This window comes from Cupressus sempervirens, chromosome 11, assembly GCF_028749045.1.
Source record: "Cupressus sempervirens isolate cs-2001-9-10 chromosome 11, ASM2874904v1, whole genome shotgun sequence".
Lineage (NCBI taxonomy): Eukaryota > Viridiplantae > Streptophyta > Pinopsida > Cupressales > Cupressaceae > Cupressus > Cupressus sempervirens.
Genome location: NC_143128.1, coordinates 301,840,532 through 301,857,944, shown reverse-complemented (window position 1 = coordinate 301,857,944; position 17,413 = coordinate 301,840,532). Strand labels below are relative to the sequence as shown.

At 35.0% G+C, this 17,413-nt stretch overlaps 1 protein-coding gene across 2 annotated transcripts in view; it reads left to right on the top strand.

The window, feature by feature from the left end:
- The first annotated feature begins 2,098 nt into the window (after positions 1-2,098).
- LOC149529326 (ALA-interacting subunit 3-like) overlaps positions 2,099-17,413 on the top strand; it is a 38,542-nt gene continuing 23,227 nt past the window's right edge. Inside the window, exons 1-2 of one of the 2 annotated variants that reach the window (XM_089809703.1) lie at positions 2,099-2,172; positions 2,274-2,508. In XM_089809703.1, the coding sequence (XP_089665829.1) occupies positions 2,421-2,508 (88 nt within the window). In that variant the 5' untranslated portion in view covers positions 2,099-2,172; positions 2,274-2,420. Of the gene's footprint in view, positions 2,173-2,219; positions 2,509-17,413 lie in introns of those variants that run through there. The other variant, XM_089809702.1, reaches the window with a different exon arrangement.

Here is a 17,413-nt window from a genome sequence, read left to right as displayed (position 1 = left end):
TTCATTGTTTGTGCTTCAAATTTATCGCATCTGTGTAATGTACAGAGGTTTGAGTCAAATTTATAGACATTCTCTTGTGTTGTAATATTTGCAGTGGTGTATATTTAATTATCGCCCGAGATCTCTTATTGGAATAAAAATTGGTAACCTATTCTTAGAAATATGTAATGGAGTTTCTATCAATAGACTACACATTGTTCTAATCTTTCTCCATTTTTTACATATTTATGTTGATTAGTGTTGGGATCTTTCTTCATTGTTTACAACATATCTATGGTGTTTAGTGTTAGGTATTATGGAAAAATATTACATTTCATTTGTTTTATTTAATTAATAAAGAATTAATAAGGTTAGGTTTGTGATTTTAAGATTTTTTCATAATTTTAAAAAAATTCAACTAGAAGGAAATCATAATTCTTTCACAAACTTAAATTGTTAAATTACCAAACCATTATAAAGCCCAACCTTTGATCATCTTATTTAGTCAACACCTATCATTTTCCACGATCATTTGACACTTACCTTGACATCATAATAGGTAATGTTCTTAGTAAAGTCCTTTTTTTGTGATGATGAAGTAGTAGCGATTGGTCGATCAATGCCCATCTCTTGAGTAAACAAGCCCTCTCTCCTCTAATTTTGTAATCCAAATCTTTTTAATAGGAAGGCTCCTATAACATTCCACCTTAGATGAGTTAAGAGTATCCTCACGATAGAGAAAATGTACAAGGACCAACCGCTTTTTTGAGTAGCGTAGATCAAGTTCCTGGGGGTGGGTTTATTCCTCATGTGAATCTGAAAATTTCCTTGTCATTGAAATTTTTTGCCTTTGTAGATCTATGTATTCCATGGTAGAAAAGTTCAAATGGAAATTTGTAGCATATTTCTTGCTTGGATTGCAATCGTTTCGGTAGGTTGAGGATTTTAAGCAAAGACCTACTTTCAAATAATCGTCTACAATTTGTCTTCGATCTTGAATTATAACACGTGATACTTAGATCAAAATAAGTAGGCATTGGTAAGTTATACCCATACAAAAATATTGTACTATCAAATTTGGCACACTTACTTTTACTTACATAGATTACATTTATCAAACATTATGCATGCTTATAATGACAATTTACACTTATATTGATAAACTACTATTCACCTTCACAAATACCTTTGTTGTTAAACACTTTTGGACCATCCTAACCAATATTGTTTCATGACCAACAATCTCATATTTCATAAGAAAATTATGTTGAATCCTTTAGTGATCTATGCAATTTCATACAATGATAATATTCATAAAATAATCTATCAGCTTATCCCTTGAACCTCTTACAAGTACAAGTGTTAGTATAATATAAAAATATAATAATAATATTACGAAGCACTAGGTATTCTTATGTTGGGGTCCCATGGGTACCCACTTCCTTAAAAGTAGAGTGGGTGCCACTGAGATTTTTTAGGCATATTTAAAAAAGGAAGCGATCTTAGGGATTTATATGTGAATCCGCTCTAAAAGTTAGCCCCTAAATTCAAGGAAGATGATTGTCTCATGAATTTTGGAAAATTTTAAAAAAATATTTCTTCATAAATTTGTTTAGTGAGATTATTTCATTATAGGTGGGAAAATGATGAGTAGGATTGACAAATGGCAGAAATCTTTCCTAAGCTGCCCCACTCCATTTTTACCCATTCAAATTGAGAGGGCTAAAAATCCGGGGCTCCTATTTTGTAGGAAAGATTCTAATTCAAGCTTAAGCCCCTCTAAAATATTACCATAGAGCCACCCGCTCCACAAAAATAGAGCCCAAACCCCTCCCATACCACCCCTGCCTTAGCCACCCCTGCCTTAGCCAGTTTTCCACAACTGAAATTCTAGAAACTTTGGCGTCATCAAAGTCAAAACTCAAAAAGAATGCAAAGCGAGTTAAAATTTTTCTTTCCACGGATGCGAAACAGAGGAAGCTACCATTAATTCTTGGATATACGAGAATAATGAAATGCTAAATATTTTGATTTGTTTTTTAAAAAGATTGTCGAACATAAAGGTAAAGGAAGACAAAAGGGACCGTGTTTATAACCGGCGAGTCCAGCCAAATGAAGGATTACCGACTGCACCAGTTTCCGCGTGGGGAATGACGACCTGATCGGCTGTATTGACAATCTCAGTCAAACAAGGTGGATGGGGAACTTCCTTTAATATTATTTCGGTTCGACTGAAATTTATCACATTTGTTTTCCTAATGTTCCGAGGATTCACAATTCTGTTTTTATATCAGCCACAGTTTTGAAAATACTGGAAGGACAATTTGGCCTTGCACACAAAAACGAGAGCCCATCTCAAACAATTTGTAAAACAGAGAGAACCCATTCAAACAATTTGGCGAAGGCCTGGACAAAATTGGGGAAGATTTGGTAGAGACTCGATGAATTCGAACGGAGCGACCACATCTGCTGCATCTGGCGGAGGCGATGGAGCCGCTGCACCCAGGCGACATTCCAAGAGACCTAAGTGTAAGTTTTATTACCTACTTGCATTTTTTTTATAAACTAAAGAAAAAATTAGTCAGACCTTCCAGTGGAGAAGTACCAGGTTTCAACTGTAGGATCGTAAATGTAAGTTTTGTTCTCTCCCTGCAATTTTTTTATAAATTAAAAAAAATAAATTAATCAGACCTTTCAATGGTGAAATAGTAGGTTTCGTCTGTACGCTCTTACGGTTTGTCCGAATTTGTACCCTTTTTACTTCTCTGTGTGAGAACCCTTTTGCATTTTTATCTCGGTGGCTTTCTGGCCAATATAGGAGCTGCTAATTTGGGAGTTTAGACATATATTTAGCTTAACTGCGGAGAGATGTGCTTTCTGTAGATTCAAATGGAGACTCACAAACGCACGAGTTTGATGGGCAATTTTCCCAGTTTCATGCAGCTTTTATGTCTCCACAGATAACTTTGCTATCACTTAATAGCTATATCAAATTCTACTTTTTTTGATAATTAACGTTTAATGATTTTTTGTCTAAAAGAAAATGCCTTTCTTTTGATTTGTCACGAGTTTAGATGACAGGACGACTCAAGGCCATTTGATTTGGGGTTGCTGGACTTCGTAGTTAAACCTCTTCCAACTTTTTTTTTTCTTGATCCGGAATATTTCCCGATTTCAACATTTCATTTTGTGGGGACTTGAATATACATCTCAATTATTGTTGGTAAACAGATTTGTCACTGTAAGTGCTTCTTTATGAGTGACCCTGTTTGCCTTATGGGCAGTGACAGCTATTCCGACAGCTGGATAGACTGCAATCAATCACTATCAGATTGCAATCTTCCTCTGCGCTTGAGAGGGTCAGTTGACTCGTATGATGTGGGTATTTAGTATTTTTGTGTACTTTTAACCTGAAAGTACATAAAGGAGAAAGCATAAAATCATAGAAATATAAACAGAAGAAATCCCAGTGATAACATACGAATACCAAAAGAGATTTTAGAATGGATAGTGATTACAAAGGGGATATATTGCTCAAAACGCAAAGATGACAGAAAATGGATAGCAGACCCTGACATACGAAATGATACACTATCCTAATTCACATCATGATACCGGGAGATGAATGTGTTTCACTGCACCAATTACACAAAATAGAAATGATCCACATAGATGTATAAAAGAATTACTAATTTAACATACGAGAAATTAGTGACCATAATTCAGAAGAACATCTAGACATACGGAAAAATGCACTCTTTATTATCTTTTGAGAATTTACAAACTCAAAACCATTGTACATAATATGGAATTAAAGTGCCAAAAAGTTCCCCCCTTTTTACGTTGCAAAGCCTTGTATTTATAGGCATCTTCCTGATAACTACCTTCTCCAGGTTAGTAACAAACTTATTTTGGCGGGATTTGATCAAGGTTATGAGCTTCACAAACTTTGGGTAAAAATGGTCAGCTTCCTAACTTTGACCAGAGTTACCAAAAGTCACTATTATAGAAATCTAACTTGAAAATTGTAAATTATGAGAAGAAGGTTGAATAATTGATCTTGATGATGTAAGCAACAGATTCCTCTCATGCTCTAGCATTTAGCTTGGTGTATTGATCATTGATATAGCAGTATTCATTTGTCTAGAATATTTTCTTCAAGGGAGCACACTCTAATTGAATCCGCCGAACATCCTTCATTGCCATCTTCTATCTCTGTCAATTGTCTTTGTAAAATTCCATCATACTGAAATATGCGCATTTTATGTGTGATGTATCAATCTATTCATTCTATGGGATGATATTTCTCCAAAGTGTTCCACTGAATAAATCATGTTTTCTAAATTGATTTATACAAATTTTGTATATAGAGTGTCATGACAGCAGAAGTCAAATCTTGGATTTCAAAATAAATCTCCTCAGCACATATCTGCACTCAATCTCTATGGTTAAAGAAGACATATTCACATAATTACCACAGTTTGAATGGCATCATGTGCAAGAATGTTTACAATGTATTTTTCAGCTATAATATTTGACAAAAATGCCCTTTCTACCCTGCTTTGATCCATGTCCATAATCAGTTTGAAACTTCCTTTTCGAGCAGGTGGGAAGGAGGGCAAAAAGGGTTTTGGTATAACCTCTAGGCTCTATGCCTTCTAGCCGTACATTCTTTGAAGTTTCCAGAACCTTTTCAATAGATCCATCTTACCATTGTTTCATTGCATTTCTTGAGAAAATATATTTTGAGGATGACTGATGGACTGGTAGAATAGATGGTATTGTGTGTCTATGAGAACATTGACATATGATTCAACAAAATCCCTATACTCAAGCTTCTCAAAATGGTAATAATAGTGGTGCATGGTCAAACAATTCGACTTTAGACCTCCCAGTTACATTACTTGAAATTTTGGCAGGCCTTCAACAACAAATTGATTTTTCTTTCACACAATTGTAATGTGCTGAAAGACCACATTTCTGTGAACCACATTGTGCTCATTCTGCAACCATTTTCTTTCATCATTTCGGACTTGACCTTTGTGGAATTTGATAAAACAATAATGGCATGTGATTATGAGTCCACATATTTGCATGAGAGCAACTTCAATTATAATATTGGTGTAATTCTCTACATCATTTTTTGATGGGCATTTATAACTGTTTCTAAAGCTTTCATTTGTCATAGATAAAAGAGGACACTGTCAAAGGTTCAATTTGCTGCATAGTTTTGAAGCTTATAAACATAGCCCTTTTTATCCTATTCTTGCAATCATTTTGTTTCATTCCATGGAATGATAATTCATTGAGGCATTCTGTAGTTGATAGCCTTTCTATGTATGCCCACACTGTGCATTTACATCTGCTAGCACACTTGCATCTACAAAATCTGATAAAAATCCACTTGATCTGCTTTGATGGATGCACATATGTTGTTTTGAAGCTTCCAAATTGGCAGACAGGAGGAAATCTGCTATGGTTGACCGTTGTATAGTTTGGCTTTGTAATTGTTGGTTGCATTGAATTGAAAGTTTCTAAAACCTTTTCAACAAAACCAAACTGTTCATAACCTGCGCTTATTGCAACTGAGATGACATTTCTTTGAGGTGGCTTATTTAACAGTTCATATGTGTTGTCTGAGTTTCCATATGGTGAATGTATGTCTACCGACACATTCCAATGATAATATTTGACAATTTTTTTTTTTCATCAATAAGCTTTGATGGATGTTCATGGCACATTCATGGATGCTGTTTTGGTTCAAGCAAGAGGAATGCAGGTAAATGTTGTAAAATTTGGCTTTACACCTGTCGATGCAATAGCTGGAGAGCTTCTATTCTTGCTGCCCACCATTAGTTCATTTCATTTCTCATGATGTCATCCTTTTTGAAGTATTTTGGTCAAACAATTGACGTGCTATGTCTTGGCTTTCACTGTGAGAATTTTGTTGTGGAAGAAATATGATTGGTGGAAAGATTGTGAATTTTCTAAAGCCTTTTCAACAATTTTTTTTTTCTTATGTCATGCAATCACCACATGCGCATCTCTGCAATTACTTTGAGCCCCGCGATGACATCCCTCTTAGGTATTTGGTCAAACAATTCAAGTGGATCATCTTTGCTCCTACATGTTTCTTTCTTCCTTATTACAACTGTCTGATTAGTTGTATGAACTAAAAGTCGACTTCATTATGCTTTGGTGAAGTTCATTCCACACTGAGAGTATCCAAATGGCGTGGGTTCGGTATTTTCTTGAACTTTCACAGTGACCTTTTTCATATATCTCTGCTGTTATTAGACTCCGGTACGGTAGGAAGGATGTTGTCAAAAGTCACCAAGACTTGTATTATATGGTTTCCAATTGCATTTGTTGGGCTGATTTTAAACCTTGTAAATATCTACCCTATGGGATCCTGCAGCAATCACATGTTTTTCCATTGGTGATCTTTCTTGGCGACATTCTATCAAAACATTTTTCATGTGATGGTGATGTTCATGATTCCAAATTTCGCCGAACGGTCTGTTGGAGTTTTTCCAACTACATTTGCTTGAATATCCCAATGCCTTCTTTCAACAGTGTTATTAATTTTGTAACTTGGCAACTGCATTTTTTGTAATTATAAATGTATCTTTACATCTGTGCAATTATTATAGATTTCTCTCAGACATCTTGTCCTGTAGGTGGCAGGCAATACATTTCATATGCACATCAAGAAATCATCCTAGTTAATTTCCTGGTGCAGCATCTCTTTGAAGCCTTCTGTTAAACACTTCAACTATACTTCAATAGAAAGACCTTGCACTGATCATTTCACAGCTCACAATCTTCACAAGGTATCCAGCTAAACAACTTGTATGCCAAGTTGATGTTCCCACAGATCTCATGCACACTGAACATTTCTGTCATAAATCTTGAGTTTGTCTGTGCATATTATAAGATTTGGACTTTGCAACTCTCAATGAACTCAACATCTCTTTAACACTTTCTTCTTATAAAGATTGCAATCATATCAGACATTTTTTCATGTGGTTCTTGCTTACCTGCATCCATTAGAGCTTTGCCACAGATAATTATGGTTATCTTTTCTCGAAAGAGTTTCTTGAATGCCCAGATAGGTATGTTGAGCTTGTGGGTTAGAAGTGCTTAGGATTTCAACAATGCTAACTCTTCAAAGGTTGTGTATTTGACTTATCTGAGCACTTCTTCTTAACGGTTATAGTGGTTAGCTTTTTGGGCATTCACAATGCCTGCTCGTATTTTGAGCATCCACAATCTTTTTGTTTTGTATGCTCGTTTTCGGAGCATTCAAAACCTCCAAGTTGTATGTGCTCCCTTTATGAGCATTTTGAACTAATCTGGTTTTGATTCCCTAAGTTTTGAGCATTTTTGCATTGTTAAGTTACAAATGCTTATTTTTCGAGCATTACAAATCTTTTGAAATAGGAATTTTGACATTTGGAGCCACAAGGCATAGTATTGGGAGCTTTTTATAGTTTTTTCACAAGTGTAGGCTCATTTTGAATGTATTAACAAGAGGAATCAATTAAATTTAAAATTACTTTAGAAAATAACTATAATTATATAATAAAAAATAAAACTAAATGGAGCCACATTTTTAATGAAAAAATTAAACGCCCCCCAAAATTATAAATTTTTAGTTGCACTAGGAACATGGCAACCAATTATGCAAGCCCCTAATGCTTTAGCACTCAAGTTCATCCATTGTGTTAGCATGAATGTTGATGACAATACTTTGGGTGAGTATCATGAGCATTGGAGAGTATTGACATGTTGCATTCATGACTGCGTTTGTCATTGATGTCAACTTAGCATGGTTTCTGTAGAGACTGGCTGAGTAGCAGATAGAGCAGACAAAGATCTTAATGGTACAAACAATGTTTTGATTGTTTGTTGATGTGCAATCATGGACATGTTCTACTCTGTCCTGATGACGTAGTCGAGTGCGAAGAGTCTAAGTCAAAGATGTACAAAAGTTGTACCTAATTTACAAAGAGGAGTTCAGAAACAGTATTGGGAAAGCAATTCCTAATGTTTGTTCACTATCTTTCATCTGAGATGTAATGAGAAGATGCAAAGTTAGGTAGTGATAGAGGACAGTCTGTTGGTCACGTCAGTGATTGCGCAAGCCCTAGAATCACACGTGTGAAGTTTTGTATAGACTATGAGCCGACATTGCAATTGTCATTGTAATTAATTAATTATCTTACTATAATTAATTTGGAAAGCCTTAAGGCCGACTCAAGGAATTATTTTGAAGATATGGTATAAAGGAAAGATGTTTTCGTTGATTGTAAAATGTGGTGATTGTTGTATGAAGTGCAAAGTGCGAAAATGAGCAGAGTATTTGGTAAATGCGTGTAAGTGATCCAAGGGATTATTGGATGCGAGTTTTGTGATCTGGTTACAAGATCAGAAGGAGTAGAAGTTCGGTTGACAAGATAGAAGAAAAGGAAGGAAGTACATTTCATTTATATTATTCTACAAGGAATAATACAGAGATCATTTGGACAATGGGTTCATTGGTCTTGCCCTTCAAGCTGTTTGTGCAGTGGGTCCAACCGCCTTCCACAACTCCTAACACGGTTGGATTCTCCTTATAGGGACTCAAAGTCTCCTAATAGGGACAAATATATACTAAATGTATTCATAAACTCCTTACAGTGTCCATGCTCTAACAAGGAATTTTTATAGTAGTACATCATCTTGTGGGTACCATCCCCACCGGGGTTTTCCCTCGAACCAAGGGTTTCCCTAGTTAACACATCTGGTGTTATTGTGTGTATGAGTATCTTGTTGTGGTTTCAGATTCTATTGCTCATATGGTTAAAGTTTAATAAGGTTGGTAATTGTGATATTAGTTGGATAACTGATTTACCCCCCCGCAACCCCCCCTTCTTAGTTATATTGGTGGACTATATATTCTAAGACATTGGACAAACACATTTTCCTTGTAAGATTAAAGATTCATTAAAAAATGTTTTTTTTTTCTTTCAAAACAGAAACTAGGACTTCTAGTAATCATAATTTTGTTATCATTGGCCAAAATATTGCCTCCTTTCTGTTCGCACAAAATATATGTGTTAGATGATGGATTATCTCATGGTAAATCTTTAAGAACAGATGTCTTTAAATAACATCTAATACTGAAATGCTTTAAAAATAAAAATAAAAATACATTTCAAACTATTAAAATTGATTGCTTATATTGAGATTTGATAATTGTAATTATGATAGGAAAGAATATTTTGAACCATAAGCACTTTTAGGTGACAAAGAAACTAGAAGGGGAATACCATTATTTATAAAAACATAGTATGGGGGCAACCAAGAGATGGCTATATTTTAAGCCGATGATTAAAAATCAATGAATGTGTATATCTTATCTTAAGCATTATTATTGGTTTTGTTTTATATTATTGTGTAGGATTTTGTAAGGAAATTTTCCACCACATGAACAAAATTAGAAAATTAGAAATTTATTTGCGTATTTATTTAGCTCTTTTCATAGATGGAAAACTCGCACTAGGAAAAAGCTTGCCAAGACCCCCAAAAATAAACTTGGGGACCTAAAAAACAACTTAAATTTCATTAAAAATACTTTTTTTTTGGTAAAATTCCATGAGATGACACATCTAATGAGCTAATAAATGAGGCTACAAAAGAAACAAGTAGAGTTTAGATAGTTTGAGCAATTTTGGCATGATGGAAAGTAATGCTTGTCTTGGATGTGAGCAAGTGGTTGAGCTAAGTCTTTCAAGACTCAAGATTATAGTATTGAAACCAAGTGATTTTTGAGAAAATGAGTTAGGTTCTGTTGGTTCCCAAAAGCGCAGATTGGAATCCTACGAGCCTTGCCTGCTCGATGCTGGGATATCCAACTGGTTAAGGCCAACTTAATGGGATCAATCAATGTGATCTAAATCCCCTGCTCTGCCGGCTCTACAAGACCGAGGCGGGTGCACCTAATCTTGGATGAAACACGTAGATCCAAGACACTTAAAACAGATCAATCAGAGCACAAACACAATAAATATTTTCCAAATGGCAAGAAGTATAGGATAACTTCAAACTTGAGATTTATGAACTAAGAACGAAAGAAATTGATGGAGATAACATTTAAATAAAGGATAAATATAGATTAATGCAATATATGAATATATTATTTTTTCAAAGGCAAGAATTCAAACAATTGCCAGCATCTGGATTTTGAACTAAGAGGAAAAGACCAGTGCCTAATTAGACGGGCAATAGAGTCAGAATTTATCAACTGAAACGTAAAACTTTATAAAATCTAATATATTTAAATTATAAATAATTTTAATATTCAGACGTGAGGGATCAATTATTTAAATGCAATTTTAAATAAGTCTAAAATGCACTTTAACTCTTACAGAGACAAATTAGACATAAATATGGAAACAAATAAAATATTTCACAATATTTATGCTTATCGAATTTAAAATGCGATAATGATCCTATCCAATTATCCTGAATATTAAAATATTTATAAAAAATAAATAAAAGACATTTATAAAAGGACACAATTAATAATAAGTTAAACTCTAATGCAAATATATTAAATAAATTCTTCTTACAGATTTTGCCGGAAAATAAAAATTATATGTAGACTCTCTTCAGCAAATTTTCAATCTTGAACTTGCATATAAATTTGCTCAATAATCCAAAATCCAGAAGCTTTGTTCAATTGTTCATTTCTCGACCAAATAAATGATGTAATATATCCTTGTACATAGGCTGGAAAATTATTTTGAAAAATATGAATGAGTACCTCGTCTCCCTTTGTTTGATATTACATCTGTATTTACAGAGAGTGAAGGGTGCTCGTTGCTTTTCCAAGCACCGCACCCTTTCATAACTAATACCGAATTTTTAATATGATTTTACTTCTGGTATAAGCGGCAATTAAATTATTGTTTTATAATCTGGAATGTTAAAGCAGCGGCTATAACATGATTCATATGATACGTGCATCTCAAAGCACAACTTCTTCCATATGCTTTGTGTGAATCAACGCCATCTTCAGATGCTTTGAGTACATTAAACCTGCAATGAACACAGAGAAGTGTTAGATATAAGTCCATCAAATATTAATCAATACGCAATAATCCTCCGGCTTCTATAGAAATGGCCGGCAAAGTCTCTTATGATAGCAAAATGCAAAGCATAGAAAGAATCGCGTGAAGACACCAAAATCTCCTTCAAAGGTAACTTTCCGGCATTCGAAACCCATGTTCCTCTATCTGCATTTATATTTGGATGTATGTTCTTCTAAGACTGATTGGTCATGTCTTCCTTCTTTGCAACTCCTATGTCTTTATATATGTTGTAGTAGTCCTCAAATGTATTTCTTCTTTTTTTGGTATCATGTGGAATGAACAAGTCTATCATATTATTTGTGATTGTTGTGTATGAGAAAGGTCATGAATTTCATATTACTGTTGGCTTACAGATTTCTCGTCTCACAAATATTTTATTAGTATGACTATACATCTCTATTCTCATAGCTGACATCATTCCTTTATACTTCGCATACCCTCTTCCATTGTGGTGTTAATACTGTGACTAAAACTTGATGCTGTAATCCTGAAACACTGTTCTGCTGTAATATACTGAATGTTGGCATTATTAATATCAACGGCAAACATTATTTGGGCCCTCTTCTTCTATCGTTGCAATTAGTGTTTGATCCCCTGTCAATTCTTACTGTATCATAAACATGCAGATGTTTATATTATATTCAATTTGATTTGGAGAATATTTGCTGGGACTATTTATTTCACTGACTAGATTAGACTCTGTTGCTGTCTATTGGATTAGATATGATGTATGATTCCTTCTTGTGTATAAATATCACCTGCTCTCCAAGTATGTATGCCTGCAATGAAATTCCATATTTGATATTGTATTACAGTAATTCCTAAATCAATATTTCATTTTGCTGACAGTTCATCTTTCTTTTCTTCAGTTTATGAATGTGAATCTCCTCTATCCTTGGTTTGCGCATTCCTCAATGATACAAGTAACCGTATTTTTGCAGACGTGTGTTTGTGCATAGAGTAATCTTCTCCGTAGCTCTTAGGGGTAAATGACTTCCTTTCTTTTTTGTAATTCCCCTTCATGAGTCGTGCGTCTCTTTTGTCCACTATATAGCGATGCCTAGATATTCTCCTTGATTTACGCTGGTTGGTCTCTTGGTCCGCTCTGTCCATATTTCTCTGCCGTCTGCTCTGTATGAACTTGAATGTCCTCGCCACCCCCCAATTTATTAGTAAGATGGATAAAAACAAAAATTCCAGCGTAGAAGAAAAGTTCTGTGAAAAACATAATGAGAAAAACAGTACTGCTGGTCCCAAAGTCAATAATCATAATATCTGCTAACTGGAAGCTTGTTGAAAATGTATATTTTCAAATGTCAAATCACAGTGGATAACACTTGCTTCTCACGGCACAAGCAATGCATCCAGGATCTGTTTTGCAAATAGCCTTCACTGGTAAAGAGATATCCCTTTGTATTAATTCAATTTGAGTAGTTCAGATACATTTACTCCAAGTATTTCAAAAAGCAATGTAGAGATATCTTTGATACACAAAATGGTCAATAACGCGAACAATATGGTGCCTGTACCCTGTCACAGCAAATTTCCCCTTAATCACATCCCAGCCTTGGTTGCTGAAAGGATCCCCAAACCTGCACATTTCAAGCTAGTGAATATGAAGATTCCCTCCTTAGCATTTCAAGCATGACATTTGGGAATTTGAATATTGCAAAAAATGTAGAGTTCCATCAGGTTCCAGTTTCAAGTTGATCACAAATAGCTAGGATAGGTTGTGCGAGATAACACTGCTGAAGCTTGAAGGCATGCTGAATCCTGAAATTTGGCTAAGCTTGGAATTTTTTGAAAACCCAAAAAATCTAGAATCTGTATCTAAACTCCGATGAAGCTGCTACCTATCTCAAATATCCTGACAATATTTATAGAAATATAACTTAAATTATAAGAAAGGAAATATAACTTAAATGAACTTTTCGAAACCCCCCAAAATCTAGAATCTGCATTTTAACTCCTATGAAACCTATCTCAAAATTCCTGACAATATTTATATTTAAATGTAATATTTGTATAAATCCTCCCGCCCCTGAGCTGAAAAAATGACTCTTGTTTTTTTCCCTTTTAGGCATTGATAGAAACACTTATGAGAGTTTTAGGCATTGTTTTGTGAGTTTTTCCTAGAAAAACTCGCTGAGCATAAAACTCGATGATTTTTCCATCTATGGCTCTTTTAACTTAATCAACCACATATCAGCACTATAAGATTTTTTTGTAAATAGGCAAGAGCCTACACCATAACTGTATTTTGTGGGCCTCTTATGTGGGAGGTCTTGAGTTCGAATCCACTCAAAGCTTAACATATAATAATTATTAACTTCCACAAATAATAATAATTAATCTAGGCTTCCCCATTACCTATAAAAAAAAAGGTTTTTTTTGTAATTTTTTTATATATCTTAGAAACTTATATTAGAAGTTTCCTCATTTTAAGGAATTATTATGGGAGACATATAGGAGATGCAAAGAATCTTAATATGAAGTCTCGTAATGTATGGAGATATCTTCTTATAAGTCTTTAAGATGCTCACACATTTCTGGTATGAGAGACAAGTACTTAGGGTCAGGGCAGTATGAGTCTTCTAGTAACTATGATAAAAAGATTCATATAAGTGCATTCCTTTTTTATGGAAAGATTTAGACGTTTTTCTTTCATTGTTGCTTCATAATCGATATATCTAGAGTCGTCATTTTGTTTTTTATAGAATGCCATTTTAATCATATAATTCAGTTATTCGAATCCATGCTACCATACTTTCTCCATTAATGATGTGTAAAAATGTCTAAAGAGAATTTTGTGATAATTATAAAAGGAATCAAAATATTTGTTACAGATCGATTTACTGTATCATACAATTCAAGGGGAAACAATTATAGTTAATTTTATGCTCCATTTTGGAACAATCATGCATCATGGTTCATTTTGTTATTTATGCAATCAGTGTTATGGTACTTGTTTAGACTTGTCATAATTGTGGTCTTTCAGGCAAGGTGCTCCAAATGGGAGGTCTTGAGTTTGAATCCACTTAAGCTGTAATGTCCCCATCATTTTAGCAACTTAGTGGAGTTCTTAGCCTTTACATTCTCTGAAGGCTAAGTGAAGAAATAAGGAGAAATTGATTAAATTAATTTCTTTTAAAGTCATTAAAAAAATTAAAATTAAAAGGTGACTTTATATTTAATTAATTTAATTTTCTAGAAGCACAATTAATTATTGTATTTCAAGGGAGAAGCTTCTAGAGAGTGCATTTTCTAGAAATACAATTAATTATTGTATTGGAAAGGGGGAAGCTTCTAGAGAGTGCAATTAAATAATATTTTACTTCCTTCTAGAAGGGTGAAGGAAAAGAATAAATAGAGGTGAGAGCTTCATTGTTAATCATCCGATTATTGTGAATTGCATTTGATATAAAATTGGGAGAAGAAACTAAGGTTTTCGATTTCAGTCAACCATTCGAGAACGTCAACTCTTCAGTGTTGCAACCATTTGAGGTGGTGAAATATACAGTGAATTTGGTATTCAGGAGAGCTTCAATTCAGGAGTGCTCTTGTGCTTAAATTGGAGCATACATTTATTGTTGGCTGCTACAGTACGCAAGAATGATGCCGCACTATATTACATATGCTTGATTCATCTCCATCTTTGGGTATCACTATTATCAGGTTCCTCTTGCAGCTATTAGTAGTTAACATTGTAATTTTTTTTAGGGCATATGATTTTGCTGCGATAATTCAGAATCAGATTTTGGCATTACTGTAGTCATCTTTGTAAGCCATTTGTCTTGGCAAACTCATAGCAACATTGTGCATGAGAATGAATTCAATAAAAGAGATACATATTACATACCATTTGTTTGACGAAATGTCTATCCAATAGTATATATGATCAGCATAATAGTTGTATATCAATTGTTTTTCAAAATGTTAGTTGGCTGTAGGTATGCATTCCATATCTAGTTTCCATGTATATGCATTGAAAATATCAAAAGAACTGCACTTGCATATTAGTTCATTCTAAGAGGCATTGTAATATCATTTGTGAACATTCTAAATTTCTTAGCATTGAAAGGCAACATACAAGTTTTTGACAATATTCCTTGAGCTAAAATTAATCAGTTTGGGCAAGGGATATTACATTGGTATCAGAGCTAAATCCTGCGATCCTAAGGGTTTAGCAATCACAAGCCACCTAGGGTTGGCTCTCTCAGATTTTTCACTATCAGGTGAGCTTTGTTTGACAGGGAACAAGATTTTATCAAGCAGCTAAACACCATGGGTGACAGGTAAGAGTGAAGCCTACCAAGAGACAATAGGAATGAGGATTAGGAAACAAGGGAATTTTTCAGAGCAGTGGTTACAGGACAAGAGCTAATGGCTCAGGCTTTGCAAGCACTCACCACCATGGTTGAGCACATGAACCCACAAGACAAACAAAATTTGGAACAAGGGGATAACAGGAGTGTAGTGGGATCATCTAGAACTCATAGAACTCTTTCCAGAACAACAAACAAGCCCACACATCCTACTTTTATTAGAGAGGAACCAATACAAGAACCAACAGAGGAAGTTGAGGATGAGACATTTGCAGATATCCTTATGGTTGCAAATGATGAATGGGAATTATTGGCACCGCAAGTTCGAGAGAGGATGACCTTTGAATGCTTTGTAAATCGGAGGAGAGAACATTACAGGTCACTTAGACAGGACAGGAGGCCTAGGGGTCAAAATAGTGAGTTGAAGAGGGCTACAAGCAAGCTTACTATGCCTACAAGCTTACTATGCCTACATTTGATGGGAGTGGTAAGATGACAGCTCAAGCTTGGATTCATAAGCTTGACACATTCTTGGCATTGAGGCCAATGGTAGAGATTGAAGATATCAGATATGCCACTTTGCATTGGGAGGGAGTAGCACATGATTGGTGGTACCAAGGTATGATAACACTTAAGCATAATCAGGTGACAGAGTACCAGGACTTTGTGGATAGGTTGTTGAAAGATTTGACAAGAAAGATCCAGAGGTTTACTTCCGAGAATTAGCATAGCTGAAACAAACAGACAACTTGGAGTATTTCAGCGGTTGGCAGTAATGGTGACAAACATTTCAGAGTGTAGATTGATAGTTCTTTATAATGAGGGCCTATCCGAATCACTGAAAGGTTGGATAAAGGCATTTGATCCTATTTCTTTATAGGAAGCTATGAAAAAGACAAGAAGTATGGAACATGCAGTCCCAACAAACAAATTTCAGTCCAAAGGAGCATCTTATAGTAAGGATAACAATCCATTTTATAAAAAACTAGAGAGGACTGATTTTAAAAATGATTCTAAAAATAAAACTCCAGTACCCTTTGACAGGGAAACATTAAATGATTTAAGGAAGAAAAAATTATGTTTCTAGTGCAAAGGACCCTATGATGCAAACCATGACTGTCCTCTTAGACCAAAGGGCTCTGAATTATGTGGGCATACTATGAGGAATCATAATCAGATAATTCAGACCAGCAGTCTGATATAGAGGAATAGATGGTAAAAAAAGGAAGACAAGGCTGGAAACTTGTCTAAAATGGAGTCCATGGATGGGGAAGGAGATGGGCAACTTAGGGCAGCTTGTCTCTCTAGTATTAAGCAGGAAGGATCATTTCTAATGAGAGGAGTACTTGCTGGACAGCGAGTTATAACTTTGGTTGATACTAGTGCCACTCATAATTTTATTGATGCTAGGTTGGTGGAGAAGTGTGGCATACAAACAAAGGAGTTTGGGGGAATTAGAGTGAGGATAGTTGATGGCTATGTTCGCAATTGTGATTGTAAGATCATTGGACTCCCTTCAGAAGTTAATAACTATGCCTTTAAGGCAGATTTCTATGTTGTGCTTATGGGAGATATAGATATAGTCCTTGGGATGAGTTGGTTGCACGATATTGGTGAGTTTACTCTTAATCTCAAGGAGATGGAGATGAGGTTTAAAGTGAGTGGGAAGACAGATTCTTAAGGCAATCAGGGACAGTGATTTCAGAATGGTCTCTTTCTGGAGATGGCTAGATTGATTTGACATGATCAGGTAGAGCGGGCAGCAAAGTGCATGTTAATATCATCACAAGAGGGACATCAAAAGACTGAACATCCTTCTGATATTTAGGAGCTTAGAGTTAAACACTCTAAGGTGTTCAGTGACATTCCACTAGGTAGACCACCAGACAAGGGTATTGAGCACATCATTGAGTTAGAGGAGGGGGCTAAGCCCATCATGATTACACCTTACAGGCATCTGAAGAGGTTGAA